At 41.4% G+C, this 27,528-nt stretch overlaps 1 protein-coding gene across 1 annotated transcript; it reads right to left on the minus strand.

Annotated features, from left to right (window-relative positions):
- On the minus strand, positions 1-27,528 carry rint1 (RAD50 interactor 1). The gene is made up of 15 exons (XM_080050805.1): positions 27,301-27,528; positions 26,047-26,172; positions 20,939-21,054; positions 18,393-18,566; positions 17,801-17,941; positions 16,210-16,381; positions 16,017-16,127; positions 15,131-15,356; positions 14,138-14,275; positions 10,948-11,042; positions 9,173-9,277; positions 5,318-5,538; positions 3,872-4,052; positions 2,535-2,653; positions 1-1,391 (listed from the first exon to the last, which is right to left on the minus strand). Exons 1-15 carry the CDS (start codon positions 27,520-27,522, stop codon positions 1,178-1,180), a joined length of 2,361 nt encoding a protein of 786 aa, XP_079906931.1. The 5' UTR covers positions 27,523-27,528; the 3' UTR covers positions 1-1,177.

Below are 27,528 nucleotides of genomic sequence, written 5' to 3' on the forward strand. Positions count from 1 at the left end.
TAGTATTTGATTGAACTATACGAGTTAACGGATTTTGCACATTTTGCACAAAGCATATAGAGTGATGGACCATACTATTGACAACTTGTTAAGTTACTTTATTAGTCAATGGTTGGTTACATTGAAATTTGTCTTTCCGCATCTCCCCTCTCAAGTAACCACACTCCAGAGGGGGTCCGAGCGCAGGGTCAGCTGTAGTAAAGCACCCCTGGAGCAGTTTTGGGGTTAAGTGTCTTGCTCAAGGACACAATGGTAGAGTTGGTGGGCAGCGTAGACGTAATACCAGCCACCACTAGTTTTACAACTAACACCCTCCTGCCCGGTGCCGCGGATCGAACCAGCGACCTCATGGTTACTGGTCGGCCACCTTACCTCTAGGCCATCCTACCACTTAAAGGCCATCCTACCATTTTCCAGACATGTTGGAAAGAGGGTGAACTCTCTAGGACCTTCTGCTGGTTTATGCCACCGTTGAGAAGGCTTGCTAAAACTTCTCTGATCATAAACACCTTTTTTTCTCTCATTTTTTGTAGCATTGCAGGTCATCACATTTTATTACATCATCCACCTGACAAAGACAATTGTTTATTTTTTTAATAATGAATAAGGTTTTCTGGTTCTCTTTATTCAACTGAGGTGATGGTGAGTAGGTCCCCCAAACAATAAGTGCAACACACAATAAGAAGTTCATACAATGACCATTCAAAAGTATCCACTCACTAAACTGTCCCTGCGTTCCAATACCCATACTATCTACTATTTAGTATGGTAGAAAAAAGATGTAGGATGTCCCGATTCTTGTGGCCAGATTTAGGATGGTTAGAAATACCCGGATGTCTACTACATCCGGCAAAGATTTTTAGAGTTGAAAACAGCATCCTATTTGGGCGATTCTGACCCATAATCCAGTGCGCACCTGAAGTGACAGAGCTTCCATATGAAAACAAACGGGGATGCGACGGATATAAAAGCAAAAGGCAAGATCTAGGCCCAATGTTATGATGAAATAAATAAGTAAAAGTATGTCCCAATTGTATGCCTACTGAATCTCAACTAGATTATTCTTATCGTCAGATGTAGTATGGCAAATAGAAAAAAAGAAAGAGTATGCGATTCGGAACGCAGGGACTGTGTAAATATCCCCAACTGGTGACAAACACAAGTCAATGTCAATGTGTTACTGTCCTGGCCAGGAGGCTCTGAGGTTGAGTAGAATGCTGACATCACAGGGGGCCAGACAGTAGACTCCTAGCTCGTTGAGAGCAGACTCTGGAGGGGGGTCTCCTGCTCCATCACTGTCCAGCAGCTCCTCTGATGACTCTCTCAGGAGGTTCTTCAGCAGGATAGCAGAGCCCACGTTAAGACACAGGACCACACACGCCTCCTTCACACTGTTGACACACACACACACACACACACACACACACACACACACACACACACACACACACACACACACAAAACTAATCAATCATGTATAAAATAATCCCTGCCCATTCCAATCCCCATACTTCCCTACTATTTGGTATGCCAGAAAAAGATTTAGGATGTCCCAATACATGCATGTCAATTGTAGTATGCTGAAAATACATAAATGCCCAACTAACTCCAATAGCATTTTGGAGTATTCGTCTTTATTCTTGACATTTCTCAACATAATGAACAAAAAAAATCTTCCTTATTTGATTTTTTTTCTCTCTCCTGTCTGTGGCCCTAAAACTCTTCTGTTCTTTAGTATGTAGTGTAGTAAAAAGAAAAAGTATGTGATTTGGAAAGCAGGGAATGTTTTTGTGCTTTTTGTTTTGTTTTAGTATTTTTTGCAGCGTAAAACTGTTCCAGACTGCCATGGTATGGATTGCAAAGCCTGACAAAAGATGTTTTTTTCTTGAAAACGCTCCACACAGTCTCTATGTAGTAACGACATCTCCAGATAAAACCAATCAGGAAGTACTGTGGACCCACACCTTGGCAAAGTACACACTCTGAGAGAATTAATATCCTAATAAATATTTTTTGTACTCGAGTTGTTCTTTTCCATGAATCAAATGTACTAATTATATATCAGCACATCCGCTCATTTATTAAAGAAGAAAATCAAATCTATAAATGTGCAAAAATAAGTTTCTCAAGTGGAAAAAATATCTGATTCAAGATATGTATTGTCATAAACAAGCAGTTGCGCTGTAGGCCTACAATTAATTTCTTTGTTTGCTTTCCAACACACACACACATATTTAATCATATATACATGTATTAAAAAGAAAGTAAGTGCATTATGACAGTTTTCAGCTGAGAAATAAACAACAGGTATGTGTAATTTCCAGTATCGAGTATGAAGTGCATGATGTGCTAAACAAGGCAGTAGAAAATAGACAAATGTAATATCTTGATGCTAAAACACACACACACACACACACACACACACACACACACACACACACACACACACACACACACACACACACACACACACACACACACACACACACACACACACACACACACACACACACACACACACACACGCCACTTACTGCTTAAAGAAGTTCTCAGGTCTTTTGCAGTAGTGACCAAACAGAGGGAATAGGTTCCTGGTCATGTCAAACTGAAGCTGAGCTGCTCCTCCGTCACTGAAGTGATTAGACAGGATCACCTGACAGAGACACAGGGACATGGTGAGTGCATTCTACTGTAGCAGCAGGCCTGGAAAAACAGAGAGCATTAAGTCTATTTGTTTTAAACAACAACAACAACAACAACAACAACAAAACGGTTTCACGGTATCGCAATTTCAGTTCAGATCTGTTATTTTGAAATGTCTGGGTAAAAAACAACAATTTAGAATTTGAACACAATGGTTTTACTTTCAAACAGTATTTAGAATATTCTGAACATGATTAAACTTGTATGATAACATCATTCAATAGCGTTAGCCTCATAGCATAATTGGCTAAATCATATTTACTCTACTCAACTTTTACTCTACATCTACTCTACATCTACTTTTCGTTAGCCTAATAGCATAATTGCTTAAGTCATATTTTAAGGGTTATAAAGTAGAGTAAAGTAGATGTAGAATAGAGTAGATGTAGAGTAAAAGTAGAGTAGAGTAAATATGATTTAGGCAGTTATGCTATGAGGCTAACGATAAGTCATTCAATTATTCTCAACCAAATTACAAAAGCAGCTCAACAAGGTTTGTAGAGACACGCTCACTTTCCACACATTTGTCTTTTAGTCAACATTATGATGCAGGAATATTCTGAACATTAATACACTTGTATGTTACCATCCTGTGGGGGGCGGGTAGGGGGGGGGGGGGGGGCTAACATCTTAGAACGGTTAGACGGGAAAAAAAGAGTGGTTTTATAAGCTTGACTTTTTCAAACAGCTGTACACCTTGAAAGTGGTCATCGGCCCATGTCTAGTGGATAATAATGTAGTTGGCTCCAGCAGAGAGAGGCTGACCCTGCGTTCCAAATCTCATACTCTTTCTTTTTTCTATATTCTACATACTACATCTGACCTTAAAAATAATCTAGTTAGGATGCAGTAGGCATACTTTTACTTATTTATATCATCATAACATTGCGCCTTGATCTTGCTTCTTGATCCGTTGCATCCCCGCTTTGTTTTCATATGGAGGCTCCGTCGATGTGACGTCACTTCAAGTTCGCACTGGATTGTGGGTCAGAATCGCCCAAATAGGATACTGATTTCAACACTAAAAACCTCTGCCGGATGTAAATAGACATCCAGGTATTTCTTACCATACTAAATCTGGCCACAAGAATCGGGACATCCTAAATCTTTTTCTACCGTACTAAATAGTAGATAGTATGGGGATTTGAAGGCAGGGTGTGTCTCTTACCTCCTGGTAGAGCAAGGTGTCCAGTCTCTCAGCCAGGCCCTGCCAGGCCAGCTGGAACAGGGACAGACTCAGGACCTGGTGCAGGTGCAGCAGTCTGTCCCGCACGCAAAGCATCATGGGACACGCTGAGCTGGACAGAGACATGGTGGACTGATCATGCTGCGACGGGAGAGACAGCCATCTACAGACAGAGAACACGTCAGTGCTGAACAAAGGGATTAGGAGGGAAACAAGCCAATAAGCTAAATCTACATTGATTTGATTTTAATTTTATTCCAGACACAGAGAGAAAACGGTCCATAATACAATACAAAAACAGTAAAAAGACAAACAACAATAAAAAAGACTAAAAAAGACTCCAGCTGTCAGTTCCACACTACACAAAGAGTGTTCAGATATTAGCATATAGGCTAAAGCGCCAATGGTTCCATTAAACTGGATACTACTATTAGTGGCTCTACCCACTGTTTGGTGACAGTACAGTGAGAGCAATCCCTGAACTATATGTGTACATGCTTTACCAGAGAAAAAACATTCAGGGTTGGCACGCCTTCTTAAACATCACATTCAAGTTCAAGGGCCCATCACAGCATAGTTTGAGACACACCAGTCAAGGTTAATTACTGTTACAAGGAGAATTGTTAAGATTAAAACTAGCAGGCTTTCTGGAGAAGAAAACACACAGAGGGTACGAGACATACGTACAGTGGGATTCAGCCTATTTACTGATGTTAAGTTCAAATAAATCAGAAGAACTTTCATTCCTATTCTTGCATAAACTATATGAATTCAAGCACTTTGAATGAGCCACGTCTGTCTATATCTAACTTTAAAATCACCCCGTCAATACAGATGATATTTGACTCGTTTAGATACTGTCAGAAGTGCTATCACTTCTTTGTCAGAGAGTTGAAAAAGTGTGGACAGTGTTAGACAAGTACGTGTCACTGCCTAACTATGGTGATATATTCAAGATCCCAGGCTCCTCTCAACAATGCAATATAGAAGAAGAAGAAACACAAGTGAGGAGAGCAACACCTGAGACACAAATAAACTGTAAGGTAGTGCAAGGACACAGTGCAGATAGAATGTGTTGAGACCATATAAATATAGTCAATTTAAAATGCAAAATGAAGTCAATTAAAATGTAGACTAAATGGAATACCTTACATGGCAATAACAATAAAATAATAACTGCAGTGAAATAAGACACTTGTACTTGTAATATAATAATGTTAAATATGATTTAAAATGTATAAGCGATATGTTCAAATGTAAATGCTGACTATTTTTTTGCCTCTAACCTCTAACCTTGTCTTGGCCAAGAGGCAGCAACAAGTTACATGGATACACTCACAACATAGAAACAGATATTAAAATTATAAAAAAAAACATTAGCAATTAAACATAATTAAAAACAGTTCCAAGTAAATGAAACGTTCTCACTTGTCTTGCCGGTAGGGCTTGGTCTTGTCTGCTATCTCTCTCATGCTCCACTCCAGCATCCTGCCCAGCATGTCTGCTTTGAGTCTGTCCAGCAGGGCCAGCAGCCCCTCAAACAGAGAGCCCTCCAGAGAGGCCAGACGGCCCACCTCCATCAGCCCCAGACCCCCCAGGACCCCCTCCTCTCCCAGGGACACTGCTGCCTGCTGCAGCTGTAAGAAGAACTGGAGGGGGAGATACTGTCACCCTCTGCTGGCAGCTCAAGGGAAACTCATCTCACATTACAAGTGACAATGCTGAGTGTTTGTGAAGGTACAGAGTGCAAAGAGAACATTTCATTAGCCTCATAGCAGAATTGCCTAAATCATATTTACTCTACTCTTACTCTACATCTACTCTATTCTACATCTACTCTACATCTACTTTACCTTATTCTATAACCCTTAAAATATGACTTAGGCAATTATGCTATTAGGCTAACGAGATGTAGATGTAGAATAGAGTAGATGTAGAGTAAAAGTAGAGTTGAGTAAATATTATTTGGGCAATTATGCTATGAGGCTAACGATTTCCCTCTCATGGATTTAAATATGTTTCAGAGGAAGTTCAATTAGTATTAGTCCTTCAAAAGTGAGCATCAACACAGCTTCATTTTGGCATGGATACTTATATTTAAAAAGGTACACCGGGGAACTTTCAGATTTTGTTCATTCTAGCGCCCCCTTTGGACAAAAGCGGTAGTGTTTTTACCACGCCAGATGTTGTTCCTGGGAGCGTGCCCATGACAAAGGCATTAGGAAAAACGATAAAATATAAAAATATCATTCTTTGCACTGATGGTCTCGTATGTACTCGTTTCCACCGAGTAGAGCGGGTCGGGTCGGAGCGGCTCAGAGCGGGACAGCTCACTTTTAGAATCTCGGTGTTGTTTCCACCGCCGACCCTACCCTTACTGGTAGGGCGGGGTTTAGGCTGGACTGCGATAGCCGCCGCCAGAATGTGGGTCAAACTATCGGGCTGTGGAACAACTGTGGTCAAGACAGCGGTCTCTTGTTTTTGCATGGTCAAGACAGCCGCTTCTTTATTTATTCCCCCCGTGTTGTTGAGAGCACAGAGATGGCTCGGTGCAACTGATAGAGACAGTGAGCGAACAGCGCTGGCTGCGGCAGCTTCGTGACATCGTAGCAGTGGGACACAGTGTAGCCAACTGATTCATTTAATGACGAGGAAAAACACCACACAATAAACAGTGCCGCGCTCACATTTTCGCCAAAACACACTGACTCTCTTCACTCTAGCCGAGGTGACTACACAAGGCGGAAATGATTCTTTCGACCAACTGTGGTCAAGCCAGCGGTCTCTCGTTTTTGCTCGGTCAAACTAGCCGCTTTTTTATTTATTCCCCCGTGTTGTTGTGAGCGTGTATTTACTTCTATCTAGGCTATGGCGTAAACACACAGAGACGGCTCGGTGCAACTCTTAGAGACAGTGAGCGAACAGTGCTGGCTGCGGCAGCTACGCAGTGGGACACAGTGTAACCAACTGATTAAATTATTGACGAGGAAAAACACCACACAATAAACAGTGCTGTGCTCACATTTTCGCCAAAACACAAGACTCTTGCCGAGGTGACTACACATGGCGGAAATGATTCTTTCGGCCAATCAAATGACGGCAGTGTATAGCTCCGCATTTTCGGCACCCTTTCAGGCGGCTAGTACCCCTACGGAGGAGTACTGAGATTTGGAGCGGCTCAGAGCGGTTAGGTGCGCTTAAACCGTACCCTACCCAACTTTTGGCAAATGAAAAGCCAAACTACCCAGACCGAACCGCTCCGATCCGACCCGCTCTACTCGGTGGAAACGAGGCATTAGAGCGGTTAGGCTCGCTTATATCCGTACCCTGCAACCCAACTTTTGGCAAATAGAAAGCCAAAGTGACCGGACCAACCCTCTCTACTTGGTGGAAACGAGGCATTACTGTCTCAGTATTTACTGTATCTACATTTGTATAAAAAAAAGACTTTATTTAGAAAAATAAAATGATTGTTCACATAGGGAATTTCTTACACTAGATCTTTAACAATTGTTTTATTCAAATCTTTGTTGCACATTTTTTTTTTTAAATCTACAGCATCCCACATTAATGGCTGGAGCTGTGGCAGCAATGCATAAATCAATGAATCTTAAAATTTACCTCATTAACATCTTAAAATGTACCTCATTTTAAAAGCTCACGATAATGTATACACTGACTGTATGTTATATTGTCTTTTTGCTTGTTAGTTACTTCCTTATTTTGCTTTATTACTATATGCAGGGGAGAACGGGGGAATCTGAGGCATCGGGTAATGTGAGCCACCCCCTGTATCTAGGCAACAGAAAACATTTGTGGTCATGTGAGATATATGTTTTCAAGCCCCTCTCATTTCCCCATGGCCCTGAAAGAGAGGACCTCATGGTGCTGTGGTAAGCATGTTTTTTTCACCAAAATGGGTATTTTGCATGTAAAAGTACATTTTCTTGCTGTCAACTTAATCAACTGTTGTGCCAAAGCAAATGTATTCACGTAGAAAAACTTCTATCATACGTGTTGATGAACTACCAACATATGAAACCATGTGATGCTGATAACTGAAGATTAGCCTGAAATGCTAAGAGAGGTAGTTTTTTCTCAAATTGTGGTGGTGGGGGAAAGTGAGCCAAATGCTGTGGGGGAAAGTGAGCCACTGTCTCACTTTCCCACACCATGAGGCACAAGTTAAGTTTAGTCTTAAACATATTTTAATGTAATATTACATTACATATGTTTTATTTTAATGTCATACACATTGTAGAAAAGCCATCATGCCAAGGAAATACACCAGGAAGACGACCTGGGGCCACCACACGGAAAGAGCACCTTCTCATCTTTCCCTGTAACCTTCAGGGCTGGAATGTAGAGTAGGCCTAGTTGTAGAGTATGACAGGCTGATATTATAATCCAGTTGGGTCTTCTCCTGTGTTCTGAGTCCCAGGCTGTTCTCGCTGGTTCTGATTTTCCTATGCTTTGATCCCCAGACACTAGCTGGCTCTAAGGGTCCTGTGTTCTGACCCCCAGACTGTGTTCTAATCTAACTGGTTCTATCTTTCATTTGAATCTTATTAAAACCTTTTGAATTATAATATGTTGTATTTGATTTTGTTCAGAGTTACTTTCAAGTGTTTAGAAAATTTGCTTCGCTTAATTGACCAAACCCCATCATTCTTTTACTAGTCCGACATTAGTTCTGGAATGTGTGGCTAGCTTTCAGGATTCTTACTGTTACAATATGTGTTGTTATGGTAGTTTCAGAGTGGAAAAAGTAAGTGGATCAGTTTACCCCACAGCGGGGTAAAGTGAGCCACATGACAACTTTTTTTTAAACAATCATATTTTCACTGCCCTTTGTCTTGAAAAAATTCTGCTAATGCCCATTTCTAGGAAACATCCTGAATTAATGGGAAATGTGTAAATTTGAGTGATAAATAATTTTAGCTCGCTTAGAGGGGAGCAAATGTAAAAAGTGGCTCAGATTACCCCGTTCTCCCCTACTTAAATGTATTTTTTTTTTAACTTTTGTAACATGATTTTGTAGTTGTTTTAGTTTTATCTTTTAATTTTTATTTTGTTAATTTTTTTTGGGTATTTTTTCTTTTACTTTATATTTCTTTACCTTACCTTATTGTATTTTAATGTTAGGTGGACATCCTTTATAAGCCCTTCGGGGTTTCTTTTGTCCCACCCGTGCATTCATGTATGTCTATGTGCATCTTTTTGCCGTTTTAATCTTGTTTATCTGCACAAATAAAACTAAAGTGAACTAATTGAGGCGCTCACCACATTGTCTCCCCAGTCTGCCAGGATGGTGCAGATGTAGTTGGCAGCGTTCAGGATGGCACAGTAGCGTGGTCCCAGAGGGCAGCGCGACTCCTCCTTCATCACCTGGGGAGATTGACACAATATCAAAGTCAGTCAGACTGGTCCGTCAAAAGGGCAAGGGAATGGAATTCAATCCCACGACATATCAGGGAACTAAACACATACAAATCGTTCACTAAGCAATTAAGACAATGGTTGATCAATACATATACATGTCAGCACTAAAATAATTTGTTGTGAATGTGGTCAACACACTATGTTTTTATCTTGTTTTATTTTTTCACTGGTGCTTTGTGTTTTGTGTTGTGTTGTTTTACCTTAGTTAGTCAGTTCTGTTTGTTCTGTGATGCTCTGTTTTGTGCTCTGGGGTTCTGTCCTGTTTATGTTGTTTTTATATCTTGTTTAATTGTATTTTCTTTTAACATTGATGTCAGGGGACTACAGATGATAAATGGCCTTTCGGCAAATTCTGGCATTTTTAACCCATGTATGATCATGTGTTTTATAATTTGCACTGTCCCCTTCTTAAATAAACTGAACTGAATTGAATTAATTCACCTCTGTCTCATTCATTTAGCACTCACTTCTTCCCCCCTGTGAAAACTAGCATTGATTTCAGTCTGTACATAATTACAAAATCTATTAGAAAAAGTAATGCATAAAAAGCAATTACAGTGAGATATGCACAATGGAGAACAAAACAAGATGGCAGCGTTTTCTTTTCTTTTTTTACAAAGCAAAACTGTGTAGACTGAAAATATAGTTTGTTACGTCTAATATTCCTGTCACACTACGTCTGTATATTAGTTTTTTTCAATACTCTAACCAAAAATCTCATACATTTCTAAAGCAATTACATCAATTAAACTTTCCATAATTATTCTTAGCACTAAGCATTAAGCTTAAGGTTATTACAGAAGGATGGGTTCATAGGTTGTTAATTGTCTGATTTATTATAATTTTTTTTTTATCTTAAAAACATGATTAAAACTCATTTGTAAGACCTGTACATGGTATTTTTTGATTTATCGAATGAAAAAAGGCTGTGTTCAAAATCTGCTGTGAAAACGTTAGACACTAATATGTTGACTCTGACTTTATCCAACATCCACGCAGTTTACACATATTTAGTTTGGCATTGCCCAAAAATCTAAATATTTATTCAAACTTAATTTGAATACAAATATATATATAGTTTTTTTATGCCAGTAATCAACTGGCAAAGTGTCATGACGATATCTTTAAGTTAAACATTTGACCCTATTCACCTGCAGTGTCTCGCCGTAAACAGCTGTTTCACATTGTTCTACCATTACTTTTTTTTCTCCACATAAAGCATCAATGGGAAATCCACTGTGAAGACAATTGATTGCTATATGTATTCTGTATATAGTGTTTGAAGTCATTAAAGGAATACTTCACCCATATGGAACCGGCGTTCTATCATTATAAAAACTCTATTATAATATAATGAATGAGGTATTTCTTCCCTCAGTCTTCCCTTGGCCCAGCTGTCCTGTTAATCCTAACCCTACATTTTTACTAGTGTGATGTCACTCTAGTAAAATGTAGGGTTGGACAGTGAGACCATCAAACACTCTTTCTGCCTTTTCTCAGGCTAAGATGAACCGATTTCTAAATTGTTTGCACATTTATATTACACAGGAGAGTTCAATACACCTTCATATTTCCACCGGTGAAGTAGGTCTTTAACATTAAAGAGTGACTGGTACCTGGGTAAGGCGTATGCGGAAGTCATCCAGCAGTTCTCTCTGCAACCCCAGAAACTTGAGCTGGGCAGAGGGACAGGGCAGGGGCCGGTAGCGCTCTGTGAACAGCAGGAACACACAACACCAAGAGTCAACAGGCCTTAAATGCTCCAACAGCAGACATTACTAAGCCCCCTATCTCACTGGGCTGCGACTGTTTGCGACAAGTTGAAGACTGCATTCGTGAGGGAGTCTCTAAACTGTCTTAAAACGTTTGCGGGGGGTCTCAATTTCTTCACGAGTCGCAGAGCCTTGCAGTCCTGTCGCTTGAATTTTGAACATGTTCAAAAAAATTGTGCGACAAATGTTCTCTCAAAATAGTCTCAGAGTGGTCGCAGGTGTCTCGAACGCGTCGCAAACCCTTCTCAATTTAGTGAGTCAGAAAGTGCGAGAAATGTGAGACAACTTTGCGAAGGTTTGGCGACATATGAAACTTAATTGCGACTGATTTGAGACAAAAATGAGACTGACAGTCCGTTCGGGCGACCCTCGCCAGACGTTCGCGAGGCATAAATGCGAGCTCCCGGCAAGTTTTGGCCAGGACATTCGCAAACGTGTCGTAAGTACCAACCCAGTGAGACTGCAAGTGAAATCTTTCGCTAATTCGCATATTGAATATATATATATATACAGTATCTCACAAAAGTGAGTACACCCCTCACATTTCTTCACATTTTTCTTTATATCTTTCCATGGGACAACACTGAATAAATGACACTTTGATACAATGTAAAGTAGTCAGTGTACAGCTTGTATAACAGTGTAAATTTAGTGTCCCCTCTAAATAACTCGACACACAGCCATTAATGTCTAAACTGCTGGCAACAAAAGTGAGTACACCCCTTAGAAAAAATTTACAAATTGGGCCCAAAGTGTCAATATTTTGTGTGGCCACCATTATTTTCCAGCACTGCCTTAACCCTCTTGGGCATGGAGTTCACTAGAGCTTCACAGGTTGCAACTGGAACCCTCTTCCACCCATTTATGACAGCATCACAGAGCTGGTGGATATTAAAGACCTTGCGCTCCTCCACCTTCCGTTTGAGGATGCCCCAAAGATGCTCAATAGGGTTTAGGTCTGGAGACATGCTTGGCCAGGCCATAACCTTTACCCTCAGCTTTTTTAGCAAGCCACTGGTCGTCTTGGAGGTGTGTTTGGGGTCGTTATCATGTTGCAATACCACCCTGCGGCCCAGTTTACGAAGGTTGAGTGCACATGGTCAGCGTCGTACACAGAGGTTGGCTTTGGAAAATAGACGTATGAGTGCTGCCAGCATTGCTGAAGGGGTGGGGGGTCAACCTGTCAGTGCTCAGACCATACGCCACACTCTGCATCATACTGGTCTGCATGGCTCATCATACCAGAAGGAAGCCTATTCTAAAGATGATGCACAAGAAACCCCACAAAAAGTTTGCTGAAGACAAACAGACTACGGACATGGATTACTGCAACCATGTCCTGTGGTCTGATGAGACCAAAATAAATGTATTTGGTTCAGATGGTGTTAAGAGTGTGGAGCGGCAACCAGGTGAGGAGTACAAAGACAAGTGTGTCTTGCCTAGAGTCAAGCATGGTGGTTGGAGTGTCATGGTCTGGGGCTGCATGAGTGCTGCCAGCACTGGGGATCTACAGTTCATTGAATTCTAACATGTACTGTGACATACTGAAGCAGAGCATGATCCCCTCCCTTCATAAACTGGGCCGCAGGGCAGTACTGCAACATGATAACGACCCCAAACACCCCTCCGAACGACCACTGGCTTGCTAAAGAAGCTGAGGGTACAGGTTATGGACTGGCCAAGCATGTCTCCAGTCTTAAACCCTATTGAGCATCTTTGGGGCATCCTAAAACGGGAGATGGAGGAGCGCAAGGACTCTAATATCCACCAGCTCCTTGATGTCGTCATGAATGGGTAGAAGAGGGTTCCAGTTGCAACCTGTGAAGCTCTAGTGAACTACATGCCCAAGAGGGTTAAGGCAGTGCTAGAAAATAATGATGGCAAAACAAAATATTGACACTTTGGGCCCAATTTGGACATTTTTTCTTAGGGGTGTACTCACTTTTGTTGCCAGCAGTTTAGACATTAATGGCTGTGTGTCGAGTTATTTTGAGGGGACAGTAAATTTACACTGTTATACAAGCTGTACACTGACTACTTGACATTGTATCAAAGTGTCATTTATTCAGTGTTGTCGCATGGAAAGATATAAAGAAAAATGTGAAGAAATGTGAGGGGTGTACTCACTTTTGTGAGATACTGTATATATATGACATGATAAATTCCTGTCAACCATTTCCCACTGTTCTACCAATCAACATGTGATGGTAACGCACAAAGAAATATATGCTATGTGCTAGGAGAGGTTGACAGGAAGCTTGCTGGCAACATGGGTTCAAACAAAGCACAACGTGCACATAACTGATCTGAACATGTTAGGAGGTAGAACATGTGCTTGTCAGACCTCAACAATAGTAAATATTTACACAAAAACTCAGCTGGGTGCCTTTAAGGACAACGAGCAGCCATGTTAATCATATCTAATAGTGTTGCAGAAAGCCTCAAACATGACCCAGGCTGTGTTCGGAAAGCCATACTAACGTCCTACTCATACTCATTTTGACTTCAATTTGAGTATGTGACGGTTTGGGTATGCGAATTTGGGTATGCGAGAATTGCCCGGATGAGTACTAACTTCCGGGAAGATTTTGGGTATGGATCGATTGGATAATTTTCCTACTCAACCGCCCCACAATGCATTGCGTCTTTTCTAACGACAATTAAGTGTTTTTTTTAATTCTTTATTTACAATTCTGCATTTCCTGCAAAACACAGGATTCTATGTACAAATCTAGTTCTATATCTAACGTGTGGGGGGGAGGGGGGCGGTAATACGCTAAACAGCATCTAAACGGCAGGAATCTTATAAGAAGAAGAAATTCTTTATTGCTTGAGTATACTTTAGTGTGAATGTTTCGACGCACCTCGCATACACAATCAAACTTTAAGTAGACAGTATGTACTATATGAGTATGTAGGAGGGAGGACGTTAGTATGGCTTTCCGAACACAGCCCCTGTGTTTGAAGAATCAAGATTGATTCTTGACCTTGGGAACCAGAGAGAGAGAAGAAGAGCTGCTCTGAGTATTCTCACCGGTGATGACCTGAAGCAGAGTCATGAAGGTCTCAGCACAGTCTGGGGCCTTCAGCTCGTCCATATCACTGATGTCTTTATACTGAGAGCTCCACGCTCCCTCTGCCGACAGCATGGCATCCATCTTCTCCACTGCCACTGTAGAATACACACACACACACACACTGAGAGCAGACTGCATGTCTCCACGTCTGACTTTGTTTGGTTTGTTTCATAACACAAGGAAATGGGTTGACGTCTAGACTCTGTGTTAGAAGTGACATACAATGTGGATGGAGAACAATTAAAGAGCAAGTAATTCACATTAACACATTTAGCTTTTGCAGTGAGTCCAGGAGCCAAACCTAACAATGGGTATGACATTAACCGGTGCGGGCAGTTCCCCTCACACTTGACTACTTCTTTCTCTTTTTACATTTCTACATTTATTAGAGAATGAATAAACCTGAGGGGGTCTTCAAGACACATGAAACAAATACATTGACTAAGTCAAATATACAAGTGATAAAAATACAGTGACAGAAAACAAACTATTACAAAGACAAGCACATACAGGCTCTCATGTTATCCCCCCAAAAAAAACACCCATTGCAATACATCAAAATAAATGACAAATTAGAAAAATTGTCATATCGTTAGCCTCATAGCATAATTGCCTAAATCATATTTACTCTACTTTTACTCGACATCTACTCTATTCTACATCTACATATACTTTTCGTTAGCCTAATAGCATAATTGCTTAAGTCATATTTTAAGGGTTATAGAGTAGGGTAGTAGAGTAGAGTAGAGTAAATATGATTTAGGCAATTATGCTATTAGGCTAACGAAAAGTAGATGTAGAATAGAGTAGATGTAGAGTAAAAGTAGAGTAGAGTAAATATGATTTAGGCAATTCTGCTATGAGGCTAACGATATGTTGGCTACATTATTAGGAAAGCGGTACACCACCCAATCCACACAATGTATGAGTAAACTGTGGCTTAGACTTACTCTTCTTCTCCACAACGAGCCACTTCTGTAGCGTGGCGTCGTCCAGCAGCAGGTGCAGCAGCCCGGGCAGAGCTGCTGGGTAGGCCTGCTGGCTCCTCAGCTCCTTCTCAAACTGCAGCACCTCCTCCACCAGGTGACAGAACAGCAGGTCGTCATACAGCAGCCTGCAGGCATCACTGGACACCTTCTCCTGCACCAGAGACAACAGGCCTCGACACAGCTCCACCTACATACACACGCGTCGCACACACAGACGGACGGACAGACAGACACACACACACACACGCACACGGACGGATGGACAGACAGACAGACAGACACACAGAGGTGTCCGCCCGCACACACACACACACGCACCTTTAGTTGTGGATCCTACAGTAACACTTCTTGAGGTTGTTTTCAGAAGATATGTCATCAAGAAGTTGTACACATTATTTGTTCGAACTGTTATGTGATGTGTAACCACGATCACAGAAGTGTATCCAGACAGATACATTTAAAATGTCAAAAAAGTGAAAAGGGGGACTGTGAGTCGGGAGAAATGTTTGCTCCTAATAAACATAAAGTAGAATTGGAGTCCACCAGGAAGGATTGTCAACAGCTTCTACTACGACGGTGAAATGAGGATTAAATACTATGTTGTGATTGGTGTGATGAACTGCTCCAGGGACCAGCCCTTTTAAATGGAGCAGCGGTTGACGGTGTGACTGTGTGAACGGTTGTTTCACACCAGAGGTCTCAGACTACGTTCAAACCAACCCAAACCGAACCGCACTCAGGGTTTAAACACTCAGGGTTCAGCTCAACTGAACTGAACAAGACTGGTGTGAATGCCACCTAAACCACATGAGGTCTAAGCAGTCCAGGAGAGAAGAGCATGCTGTACCCTGGCACTGATGGTGGCTCCGGCTCGCTCCAGAATAGGTTGGATCCTCTCCTCCATGAAGACGGAGCTGTGACTCATCCACATCAGAACCTGTGTGAGGTACCACTCGGGCTGGACACACAGGGCAGGACTGTGAGCGTATATTCATTCATATATAGATAGATACTGTGTGTGTGTTCTGTGTGAGACAGACCTTGCTGAGGGTGTTGGTCTGTCGGTTCCCGTAGAAGTGGTACCTGAACCTCTTGCTGAGCGGCTGCAGCATGATCTGGATGGGCAGACAGAGGGGGGTCTGGGCTGGAGACACAGGTTGGGTGGTGGGGGGGACAGAGGAGAGCAGAGCCCTCTGGGACAGCAGGTCATCTCTGGAAGGGGGAAGGAGTTAAAGAATACAAAACAACTGGAGCACATGCAGAGTACCCAGCCTACACTGTTGGGGACCTGGTAATGACAGAGTCCTTACCCCAGCTCCACCAAATGACTTGAGGCTCTTAAACTGTCTTAGTTAATCGTTAGGTAATGATCTGTAAATATATCATAATGTTGTGACTTTACTTAGCGGGACACATAACTATTAATTAACGATTAAGTAACTTCTGGTTGTGGTTCTATCTTTTGATACTGTCTGAAAGGCCACACATAAACACTTACGCTTGAATAATGTGGGAAAGCTGCGCAGTGAATAAGTCAGAATATTTGGACTGCAAATAAATATACATGCATCAGAACCTGAGCATTTACATCTGTCACTAGGGGAGAACGGGGTTATATGTCACACGGGTTGGTTGTCACAATCGTTATATCTCAGAACCAGGAGGCGCTGTCTGTGAAATTTTGGTATGTAAATATCCAGAATTGGGATCAGAGGTCACCTACATAGTCTTCCTTGGAGTTAGACCGCTGAATTTGAGGTGAGAGGACTGTTTGTGTTTTTCATGTCAAATTGAAAATATTTAGCTCCTCAGTATTTTTCTTCTAGGCTTTTACACAATGGGTTTATAACAAAACACTTGTTACCCTAAAAAAGTGTGAAGGGTAAGCTATAGTTTAGATTGTTGTTAGCAAGCTAATTAGTTGTCAGATGGTTGTTGGCCTTGATGCTAGCAAGAAATTCAAGTTGGGGTTGGTCGTCACATTTTTTGGGGGGTTGGTTGTCACATGTTATCCAAAGGCTGCAGCCAGAAAAGGAACCCAATAACGAAATAAATTGTCAAGCTGTATCCTCACTGATACCCCAGAGAAGGTGTCAGTGAGGATACACTTGATTGCCTGCTCTATACAGAAGAATAGAGCAGGAAAAGGCAGCTAGCATGCAAAAGCAAAAAGGGCAACAAAATCAAAACAACCCAGTGCATCCCAAACTAGACCAGCTGCCAAGGCTACTGTACCCCAGTGCACTCCACCCCAGCTGGAGAAGAAGAAACAGTAAGTTATGTAGGCCTATTTGACAATGCAATTTAACTTTAAAATTTAGTTCTGCTTTCTTGCCTTCTTTTTAAGATTATTCCCATTAAGATAACATTGTGACAAACAACCCCATAGTGTGTGACAACCGACCCCTTGAACTGGAGAGGGGATATGCGGGAAGACAAATTTCAATGTAACCATTGACTAATAAAGTAACTTAAACTGTATTATTTTTGGTTGTTTATTTGGCTAATCTTCATTCAAGCAAATCAAGAAAAAGTTGAAAATAAACTGACTACATGAGACAAAGTCAATGGGCTGTGTATATGAATGTAGTTTGTAGTGTGTGTGGTGATAATGTGTAGAGTATAGGATACGAGGTCTGCAGGGCCAGCAGCTGTGTGACCAGTAGCTCCAGCTGGCTGCTGATCTCCTGGCTGTTGGCTGTGGGTGTGAGGGTCTGGGTGGGAGGGGAGATGATCGGCCAATGGAGCTGAGTCAAGATCTTCTCAAAGTCACTGTCAAAGTGTTCAAGAGGAGGATTTAGCTTATACAGTAAACATAGGACGATGATACAGTAAGCCAGTGTGTATTGCTGCTTGTCTGAACCACTTTATATTTAAAAAGGTACAGTGTGTAGAATCTATTGGCGTTTTTCCAAAAATGACTTGGTTGAAACTATATATAATATTTATAAGAAGGTTTTAATTCATGTATAATTGCTTGAAAATAAATGTTTTTTACGACCTTAGAATGACCCCTTTTTAGATGTACAAAGAGGAGCTTAGTAACTAGCTTCTTGTCCTTGAAGGCCACCGTAGCTTCTGTAAATTCTCCCAAAGGGAGGGGTAAGCAAGGGAGCGTTTGACATCTAGAACTTCCATCACTAGATGCTGCTAAATACTGCGATATTACACACTGTACCTTTAAACACAAAGTGACAACACATTTGGGTGGAGGTGGTTATACTTGGCCAGTCGGTCTTTGATTATCTTGTGCCAGAAGTGAAGTGTTTCTCTGAGGAAGTCCTGGAGGTGTGTACAGCCCGACTGGCTGAGTCCAGCGTCCAGCGCCGCCATGCTGTCTACTGCCCTGATGGCCTCCCACACACTGCTGGTCATCAGACACTGCTGCACCGCAGCACTGCACGAGCACAAGACAACACACACACACAACCCTCACATTCAAACTCAGCATATAGTCTACTTGCCAAAAAGTGAACCCAGATATGTTGAGTACACCAAAGTGTTATGTTAGAAATGTAAAGTATGGGTCAATCTTCCTCATTAACCCCCAAAACCACTCCAATATTGTCCAAATCGGCAAACAGTTCCTGAAATATTGTCAATATGGTAATCATGCTAATTATGCTATGCTACACTAATTGCCCAACATATGCAAGTTAGCAGCTGCCAGTTTCTACCTACTGGGGACCCATACTTTACATTTCTAACCAGAGGTGGGTCGTAACGCGCTACATTTACTCCGTTACAAATACTTGAGTAACTTTTTGAATAAATTGTAATTTTAGGAGTAGTTTTATTGCAACATACTTTTACTTTTACTTGAGTAAATATTTGAAGAAAGAACGGTACTTTTACGCCGTTCCATTTGGCTACGTGACGGTCGTTACCTTATTTTTTTATATATTTTATTTATTACATGCGAGAGCTATTTCTCTCATGATTTCTCTCCCCGGGGACGTCTTCAGCCAACATCTCTATCACGTGACTATTTCAACCAATAAAAACCACATTACAAAAGCTTGCCAATCAAATGCAGCCACTTCAGTCACATGACAAGTGTTGTCATGTTGTCATAGGGCTCAACCATGGGCTCAACAATGTCCGCGGACTTTTTTAAAGGCTGCGGTTCTGCACCGATGTTGTGTCCGTGGCTGTGCCATGTAGGTTAAACGCATATTTTACTGACTATCTGGGTGAGTCGAGAAAATGGAAGAAACCGCTGATTCCGAGGAGCAATAGCCACACCCCTGGCCTCAAATACAAACTCACACACTCGCAAGCTCTCAATCACACTAACTTACAAAATAACAATCACAGTGACACAGACTCCCACACACTCGCAATTACAGAGAAACTGTTCTTCTTTGACACATGTCCTGTTCTCCCTGTAGCCTACTCACTTCGCATGCCCCAGTCTGGCTGTGTGAGAGTCTGAGAGTGGTCTCTTTGTTCAGCCACTTTGTAGTTTCATACGTTAAGTGAGTGTGCCAGCAGGTTTTGATGTGTAACAAAGTTTAATTTTGTGTGTTTTATCATTTTGGGGCTAAACCCAACCTAGATAATTTTCTCAGGGCCAGTGACATATTGTAGGAATTTGTTTTAAAATGTGTATGTGCAAAACAATTGCAACAGTGTTATAAGTGTATTGGTTTTAATTAATATAATTTTGGACAAGCCTAATTTATTATCATTTTATTTGAAGGGTGATGTATTTAATTTGGCAGATAATTAATTTATTATTGTTTGAGTTCAAGGGTTATTCATTTGATTTTTAAATACCTTATTTATTGTTTTATTTAAAATTATTTTATTTAACATATCTTTATTTGAACATTGCTGTTTTATATTATGTTCGTGTCTATTCTGTACCGTTTGTGTTGCTCTGTATATTTCAAAAATAAATCCGGAGTAATTCAGTAGGCCTACTTGTACTCTTGAGTACTTGAGTAGTCTTTTCACTGCATACTTTTTTACTCTTACTCGAGTAATAATTTTTATGAGTACTTTTACTTCTACTTGAGTAATTATAATCTTAAAGTAACTTACTTTTACTTGAGTACATTTTTTGGCTACTCTGCCCACCTCTGTTTCTAACATAAAACTTTGTTGTACTCAACATATCTGGGTTCACAATGGGGCTCTATGTGCTGGCAAGTAGACTAATATCTATTTATATATTTATTAATGTGCTAATAAGGGTCTGGAGGTGAAACACTCCGCAGTAATGGTTAATAGTAGATTAGTCTACCTGTAACCATGCAAATGTGGAAGCCATATTATAGTAAAGCCAGAGACCACTTATCCTAGGGCTGGACAATTGAAAATGAATGGAAACCGACATTCAGAACCTTTAGCCAAGGTAATCCTGCCCATGTCGGTTATTGTTTCGTTTTGATTTATTAATACTTGAAAAATGTATTTTATTATTTTTCTTTAACATAAAAAAACATAAAGATAAGCTATGTACTCGTTCGTTGGAAAAAGCATTTATAGTTAGAGCGTATTTACAGTACAAACCTTTTCAGTCAACTTTGAGGGCAGAAAAACAAAACACTCCTTCATTCATTGTTATCGAGGTGATCATATCATGATATCTTATTATTTGAGGTCAAATTGCCCAGCCCTAACTCATCACCAATTATTCAGCCTGTGCTGTCTTTCAGGGTTAATCCTTCTTTCCATTCCGGTATTATGTACATCTCCCTTCTCCTCTTTCTCTCATTAGTTTTGATGTGTGTATGTCTGTCTGTCTGCCCTTGGTTACTGTACCTGAGTTCCTCTATGTGTTGTAGACACCTCAGGTACTTCATGTGTCTCTCTATGGTGTCCACCTGGTTGAGCGTCTGACCCAAGCTGTCCATCCAAGGCTGGGCCCCCTGGAGGTGCTAGGAGACACAACACTTCACTAAGACAATGGCTGTGTTCGGAAAGCCATATTAACGTCCACCCTCCTACATACTCAACATCTATTTACTACATACTGTCTACTTAAAGATCGATTGTGTACGTGAGGTGCATGGAAACATTCACACTGAGGGGCACTTTACACGACAACACAAAACGGTGCATACGCGAAAATATTCTCGCGGTTGCACTATATCATTTACATGAAAACAGCAAACGCAGGCATGAAACCGCAGGTTTTTGAGATCACCTCCCAGGGAGCATTTTTTGGAAAACACAACGGTTTTGGTTTCTTGTAAACACCGCAACCATTTCCCCTGGTAACGCTGACGCCACGGCTCCACTTCACATATGCGTAGTCTATAACATTTGCTGTCAAAATACCCACACGCGAGTTATAAAGTTAGAAGACAACATAATATGCACGGTGTCTCCGTTGCACCATCACTGTGATCAGCGGAGAGTGTTGTGCAGGGCTCAAATATAACACTCGCCAATTTAGTCTAAGCGATTAGTAAGTTATTGAAGTTATTGAGACGAACGGCCACTTTGTCTGGGGAAAGATTTGTGCTCTGCCGGTTTTTCTAGCCAAATAAACGTGTGTAGCTTCTATATGCCAGGGACACGGCTCTCTCTACATTAAAAAACAATATCCATAGTTCAGCGCGCAGCGGTTAAGTTACTGTTCAACAAAGGGAGCATTAAAGCTCCCATATTATACACTTTTCGGTACTATTATACACCATATTATATGGTCTTAGTGGTCCCTAATACGTTTTTCTTTAATTGTTTGCTGAAAAAAACTTTCAGATAATTTATTGTACTATGCTGAAGTTCAGCTAATCTCACAATGGCCTATTTTTTAAAAAGAGCTGCAGCTCCCCTCATAAATATACAATCTTTGAGCTGCCCCCGCCCCCTGTCCGGAAGCGAAGCCAGATACGCCTCGCCCTCTGTCTGTCAGGGCCGTGGACCAATAAGAAATAGGGGTGTGGGCTGCACAGTGGAAGCTTCTGGCTTTCCAGTTTGTGAGGTCAGAAAAGGGGAAAATTCTGACTAGAGTATATTGGGGGGGAGGGGTGGGGGTTTCAGAAAGGGGGAGAGTGAGAACAGGAGAGATTGTTATTTTTTTATATATTTTGGCAGTCTCTAGGCACACCGTGGACCCATGGATATGTTAAAACACATTTAAAAAGTGCATTTAGCATAATATGTGACCTTTAAGGCTACGGCTTCACAGTAAAAGCATTTCACTGGCTAAACATTAACAGCATTTCACTGGACAAACGTGAGTCCACTTTCGTTTAGATGCTGTTTAGCGTATTACCGCCCTCCACAGGTTAGATATAGAACTAGATTTTTACATACAGTCCTTTGTAGTGTAGGAAATGCAGAATTGTAAATAAAGAATTAAAAAAAAACCTTCCTTGTCGTTTGAAACGACCAGTGTTGGGAACGTTACTTTAAAAAAGTAATTAGTTATAGTTACTCACTACTTGTTCCAAAAAGTAACTGAGTTAGTAACTGAATTATTTTATAATAGAAGTAACTAGTTACCAGGGAAAGTAACTATTTGCGTTAGCCTACTGTAAAAAAAAAAAGAAATTAGCTGTATGTCAACAAATTTGGATTTTTCTGAGCAGTTTTCACAAGTCAGTTGAAATGAGTAGAACAGACAGGTAGGCCTACTTGTAGGCTACATAACCTTCAATATTTATTGCACATCAACAGACAGCAAGAGGTGTATCCTGCACTAGGCCTAGCCTATTTTGTTCTCAACAAAAGTAGTAGAGGAAACTGCTGAATGTACCGTGCTGATCTGCTATCACTGGATTCACTTCAGGGGTGTCGGCTAAAACACCACTTAAGGCCAAAAACGTCAGACTATGAAGCATGAGACGATGAGAGGAGGAATAAGGATTTATCCTATGTTTATTTCCTTCTTTAACATGCACAGCAGCATACAGATCCCAGGAAAATAACAGTAGCAATATTCGGCTCATGATGACACGCTAAACAGCTGTTGCAACCGGCGAATCGCGGCTGTTTAATAACGTGCATAAATTATAATTTATAGAGATCGGGAAACTCCATGCACTTACTCACAAGGGCGATGCAAAAGAACTCAGGGAGAGCACGTTTCAACCGTGGATTGATAGGTGGTTACTGCGGCAACGCGCAAGCTCACACAACAGAGAGAGAAAGAAAAAGAAACTTCACTAAACAGGCGCTCCGGCTGACTGACGTGACGGTGCTAACTGACAGTTATAATGTCATCCACACTGAATAAAACACATCTTAAAACACTATAAGAAATAACAATCGCTTATCTTGTTGTTAACCCACCGTTCTCCTTAACTTAGTTTGTGTAGTATGGAGCCAGGGGTGCGTTCGGATAACACAGTTTATTCAATCAATTCATAGTAACGCACCGCATTTAACATTCAGTAACGATAACGGCGTTGTAACGACGGAAAAAGTAATTAGTTAGATTACGCCGTTACTGAAAAAAGAACGGCGTTAGCTAACGCCGTTATTTTAAACGGCGTTATTCCCAACACTGGAAACGACGCAATGCATTGTGGGGCGGTTGAGTAGGAAAAGTATCCAATCGATCCATACCCAAAATCTTCCCGGAAGTTAGTACTCATCTGGGGATTTCTTGACTACCCAAACTCGCATACACAACATACTCAAATTGACGTCAAAATGAGTATGAGTAGGGCGTTATGGCTTTCCGAACACAGCCAATTGCTTTGAACTCCTAAAATGCCAGAAGTGAAAGGATTGTATAGCCTCGGACAGATGTAGAATCTGGAATATCATCTCTGTTAAAGGTGGAGTCAGTGATTCTGGAAAAAACGCTTGTTATCAAAATCCCTTTTTGTGAAAATCAGTGATTATCTCCTCATGATCCGCTACCTGTCTTTACTGGTGTTCATACACAGCCTATGCTCTGTAAAATGGTATGTAAGCAAAGGGTATTTAAAACAAATGGGTAGCTAGCAACATGCCCGTTTGCCAGGCTGTGTAACAACACTGGACTCTGTTTTTCATTGCACACACAGTACGGACAGGTAGTTCACCGTGAGGAGACTTTCACTGATTTGGTCAAAAAGCGATTTTGACAACAAGCATTCTCATGTATCGCCGACTCCGCTTTTAAAGCTAAATTAAATAAACATGTGGCAATGACTCGTAGACGTAAGAGTATTGCAGAGTTGCAAGCCTCGTTTCCACTGAGCAGGACAGTTGGGTTTGGTACGGTATGGTTTGGTAAGGGAACGGTAACACTAGATGGACTGGCTTGCATTTCCACTTCGGACAGCACCCTTACTTATGGCGCTTTTCCACGGCAAATGTAGCTCGACTCAACTCGACTCGACTCAACTTGGTTTGGTAGCAGCACGGGTCGTTTTCCACCGCAAATAGTACCTCCTGAACGTGGGCGGGGTCGTCGTAAGGGGCTGAAAGCCTACTCCGGAGCAAAGTAGCAGAGCAGAAATTGCGAGCAGTTGCTGCACTATTAACTGAACCAACCGCCAAAAACACGGATGAAAAATGTTTAAGAAATACCCCCCTTGTATCTGTTTGCTAAAAGAAGTAGAAGAATATTGCTACGGGCCATTAAAAGGGATGGTTGTTGTCCCGATGTGTGACTGCCACACAGTCAGCTGTAGGGATGCGTCACGTACACCCCTATGCACGTAAACACGGGCATGATAAAGTTGACTGTTTAGTGCTTGTTTCAGGATACGTGTTTTCAAATGCAAGCCGTGTCTCAGCCTGAATATTTTATTGAGGTAATCAGTTCAGTCCGAGGCTTGTAATGTAATCGCTCGCTATCATGTCTGTCCCAGCTGGCTACTATTAGCCTAGCTGCTAGCTGCCCTACATGTCTCCTCTCGTATGATAAGTAACTTCCCCAACAACCAACACTGGGTGAGCTTAGAGAATATATGGAAAATAAATTCAGATCTGTGATGCAAATCAAATGAAAGAGAGCCAGAGAAGGCTGCACGCGGCGTAAATACACTCAAAAGTCCCGGAGAGTTGGGGAGAATAAACAACAGAATGAAGCCGGTAGTCTCTGGCCACTGATTGGCCAGACAATAGTCTCTGGTCAATCAGTGGCCGGCCGTCTGCCGACGTCACCTTTTAGCATCGGCTCAGCTCGCTTGGAACCTAGAGCGAGGCGATACCAAAAAAGCAGCCGCTACGTGGTACCAGGTACCATGAAATTGCGGTGGAAAAGCCAAAAATGCGAGTTGAGTCGAGTCGAGCTGATACCATGCGGTGGAAAAGCGCCATTATAATACCGTTTACTTGGTAGGCGGGGTTTATGCCGGTCAGAATACAGTCTATGGGCCAGAGCCGTTAAACAGCGCTGGTGACATCATAGCAGCTATGTAACTATGGTGACATCATAGCAGCAGGACTCAGTGTAGCCCGCTGATTTACTCAATGAACAAGAAAAACAACACACAATAAACAAAGGGCTGCGCACCGACATTTCTCTCTAAACACTCAAAGTTCATCACACAGCGCAGCAGTGTTATCTCTCATGGAAATGAGCTCATTGTATCAAAACGATGATATTTTATGTCATTTAAAATGAAAAGAACATCTCCAAAGGTTTCATTGTTTAATAAGAGTGCAAATGTCCAAGGTCAACAATAAGCAAGCTCCATTGTTATACACTTTGACAGCAGGAAACAAATGTTATTCTCTGACCAATTCAATATGTCTGACTAAAAAACTTATGGATATGCACATGTATATCGGCAAATTAAACACATGAACATGAAGTCAAATATATTTGTTAATGGCATTGGCAGTGAAATACAAGCATCCTATTGGTTCTACCAGTTGCAGTGAGTCACATGCGCTGGTCCTGCTGCCACTAAAGGGATTTGAAAGCACCTTTATTTCTAGATACTTCCCTTCTTGGTGTTGTGTGTGTGTGTGTGTACCTGGTGCAGTTTGTTGGAGATGAGCCTCTCTCTCTTCAGCAGCTCCTCCAGTGAGGCTGAGGCCTCCTCCGCTGCACACAGAGCCAGGGACACTGCAGGAGGCACAGAGCTGGACACACTCAGCACCTGGAGGAACAAACACACTCACTGCTCAGGTCCTACAGTCAAAAAACCTCAACAACGTGTACTGAACAACTTTCTGCTCACTTTTCTGTTGGTTAGAAAAAGATGCAAATCAACTGAATTGTTTCCTTTGAATGCTTTTAAATCCAGGCTGAGGGCACTTGAGACCACCTCCTTTACTTTAGATGTTTCTTCTACATTTGAATTTACTTGTAACTTGTTTACTTGTTTTTTATCATTATAATTTCTGTTTCTATGTTGTGAGTGTATGTGTATGCATGTAACTTCCTCGGACTCCCTTGAAAAAGAGGTTTTTAAACTCTATGGGACTTTCCTGGTTAAATAAAGGTAAAAAAAAAAAAAAAAAAAAAAATCTTTCCTGTTGCGACACCATATAAACGATGCAGTCCGCTGGTTAAAATGTTGGAACTTTCTGTTAGATTGTGCAGTGCAGTGTTGGACCAATTCCAAAGACAGAATATGAAACACAGATGAGGAGAATATATAGACTCTGCTGAGAAGAAGTGCAATTGTCATCAGTGTTTTGGGCGAGTGTGTGTATTTTGAGCCAATTGTTTAACACTATTCTTTTGAACTTGACCCTAAATTACTGACATGTATTCAGTAGCCTATAGGCTATTGTGCTTTGCCAATTGTACCTGAATGTGATGTGTGTGTGTGGTAGCCTATGTGTTGTGTACACACACTAATGTTCTGCACAAATGAAGTTCCTAACGGATAAATTAAGTGGGCTACTCCAAACCAACGTGAATGAGTTTCTTCTAAATGCAACTTCAGCGGCTAGATGCAGTGGTGGGCTGTATGAGTGCCAATGCCCTGTTGCTCTGTTAACAGTGTGGTTGGAGTGCTCTCATGCTTAGAGAAGCGGGTTTGTTGTGTAAGTTAATATTTGAAGTGGTATTCCAACACTGTATTATAGTCCAACACTGTCTGTATTATAGTGTTGAATAACCTCACTGCTGAGGCTGAGCTGACGTGTAGCTTATGTTACTGTTACACGGAGGCCGTTGTCATTCTTATAGAACACATGCTGTAAACGTAACGCAGAGGGTAAATGCGTGTTCGAGTGTTTGGCTTAATACACTAAAAGAGTCTTCGCTGTGTGTTCACCTGCTCCTCCAGGACGCTGTTCTCCTCCACTAGTCCGTCCAGAAGCTCGCTAACATTCTTCAGTGATTTCATGTCACTGCCGACCTCTCTCTGGAGGAAGTCCACCACATAGTCATGTAATGTCCCCGGGTCTGCTGACAACGACCCGCTATCCAGGCTCTTTGTATGAAAAGTATCTGTGTTATTCATGGCTGGCTCTGCCTTAGCTGTGTGCGCCGCCATCTTTCC

The sequence above is a fragment of the Ammodytes marinus genome (assembly GCF_949987685.1).
Source record: "Ammodytes marinus genome assembly, chromosome: 22".
Taxonomy (NCBI): Eukaryota; Metazoa; Chordata; class Actinopteri; order Uranoscopiformes; family Ammodytidae; genus Ammodytes; species Ammodytes marinus.

What these genes read in the sequence shown, in the direction of transcription:
- rint1 (XM_080050805.1), bottom strand. Translation starts at nt 27,522, where the DNA reads ATGGCGGCGCACACAGCTAAGGCAGAGCCAGCCATGAATAACACAGAT. An exon ending in TCTGCTTCAGGTCATCACCG is followed by an intron (nt 11,043 to 14,137) that starts GTGAGAATACTC and finishes TGCTGTTCACAG; the next exon opens with AGCGCTACCGGCCCCTGCCC. An exon ending in TCCGCATACGCCTTACCCAG is followed by an intron (nt 9,278 to 10,947) that starts GTACCAGTCACT and finishes CAATCTCCCCAG; the next exon opens with GTGATGAAGGAGGAGTCGCG.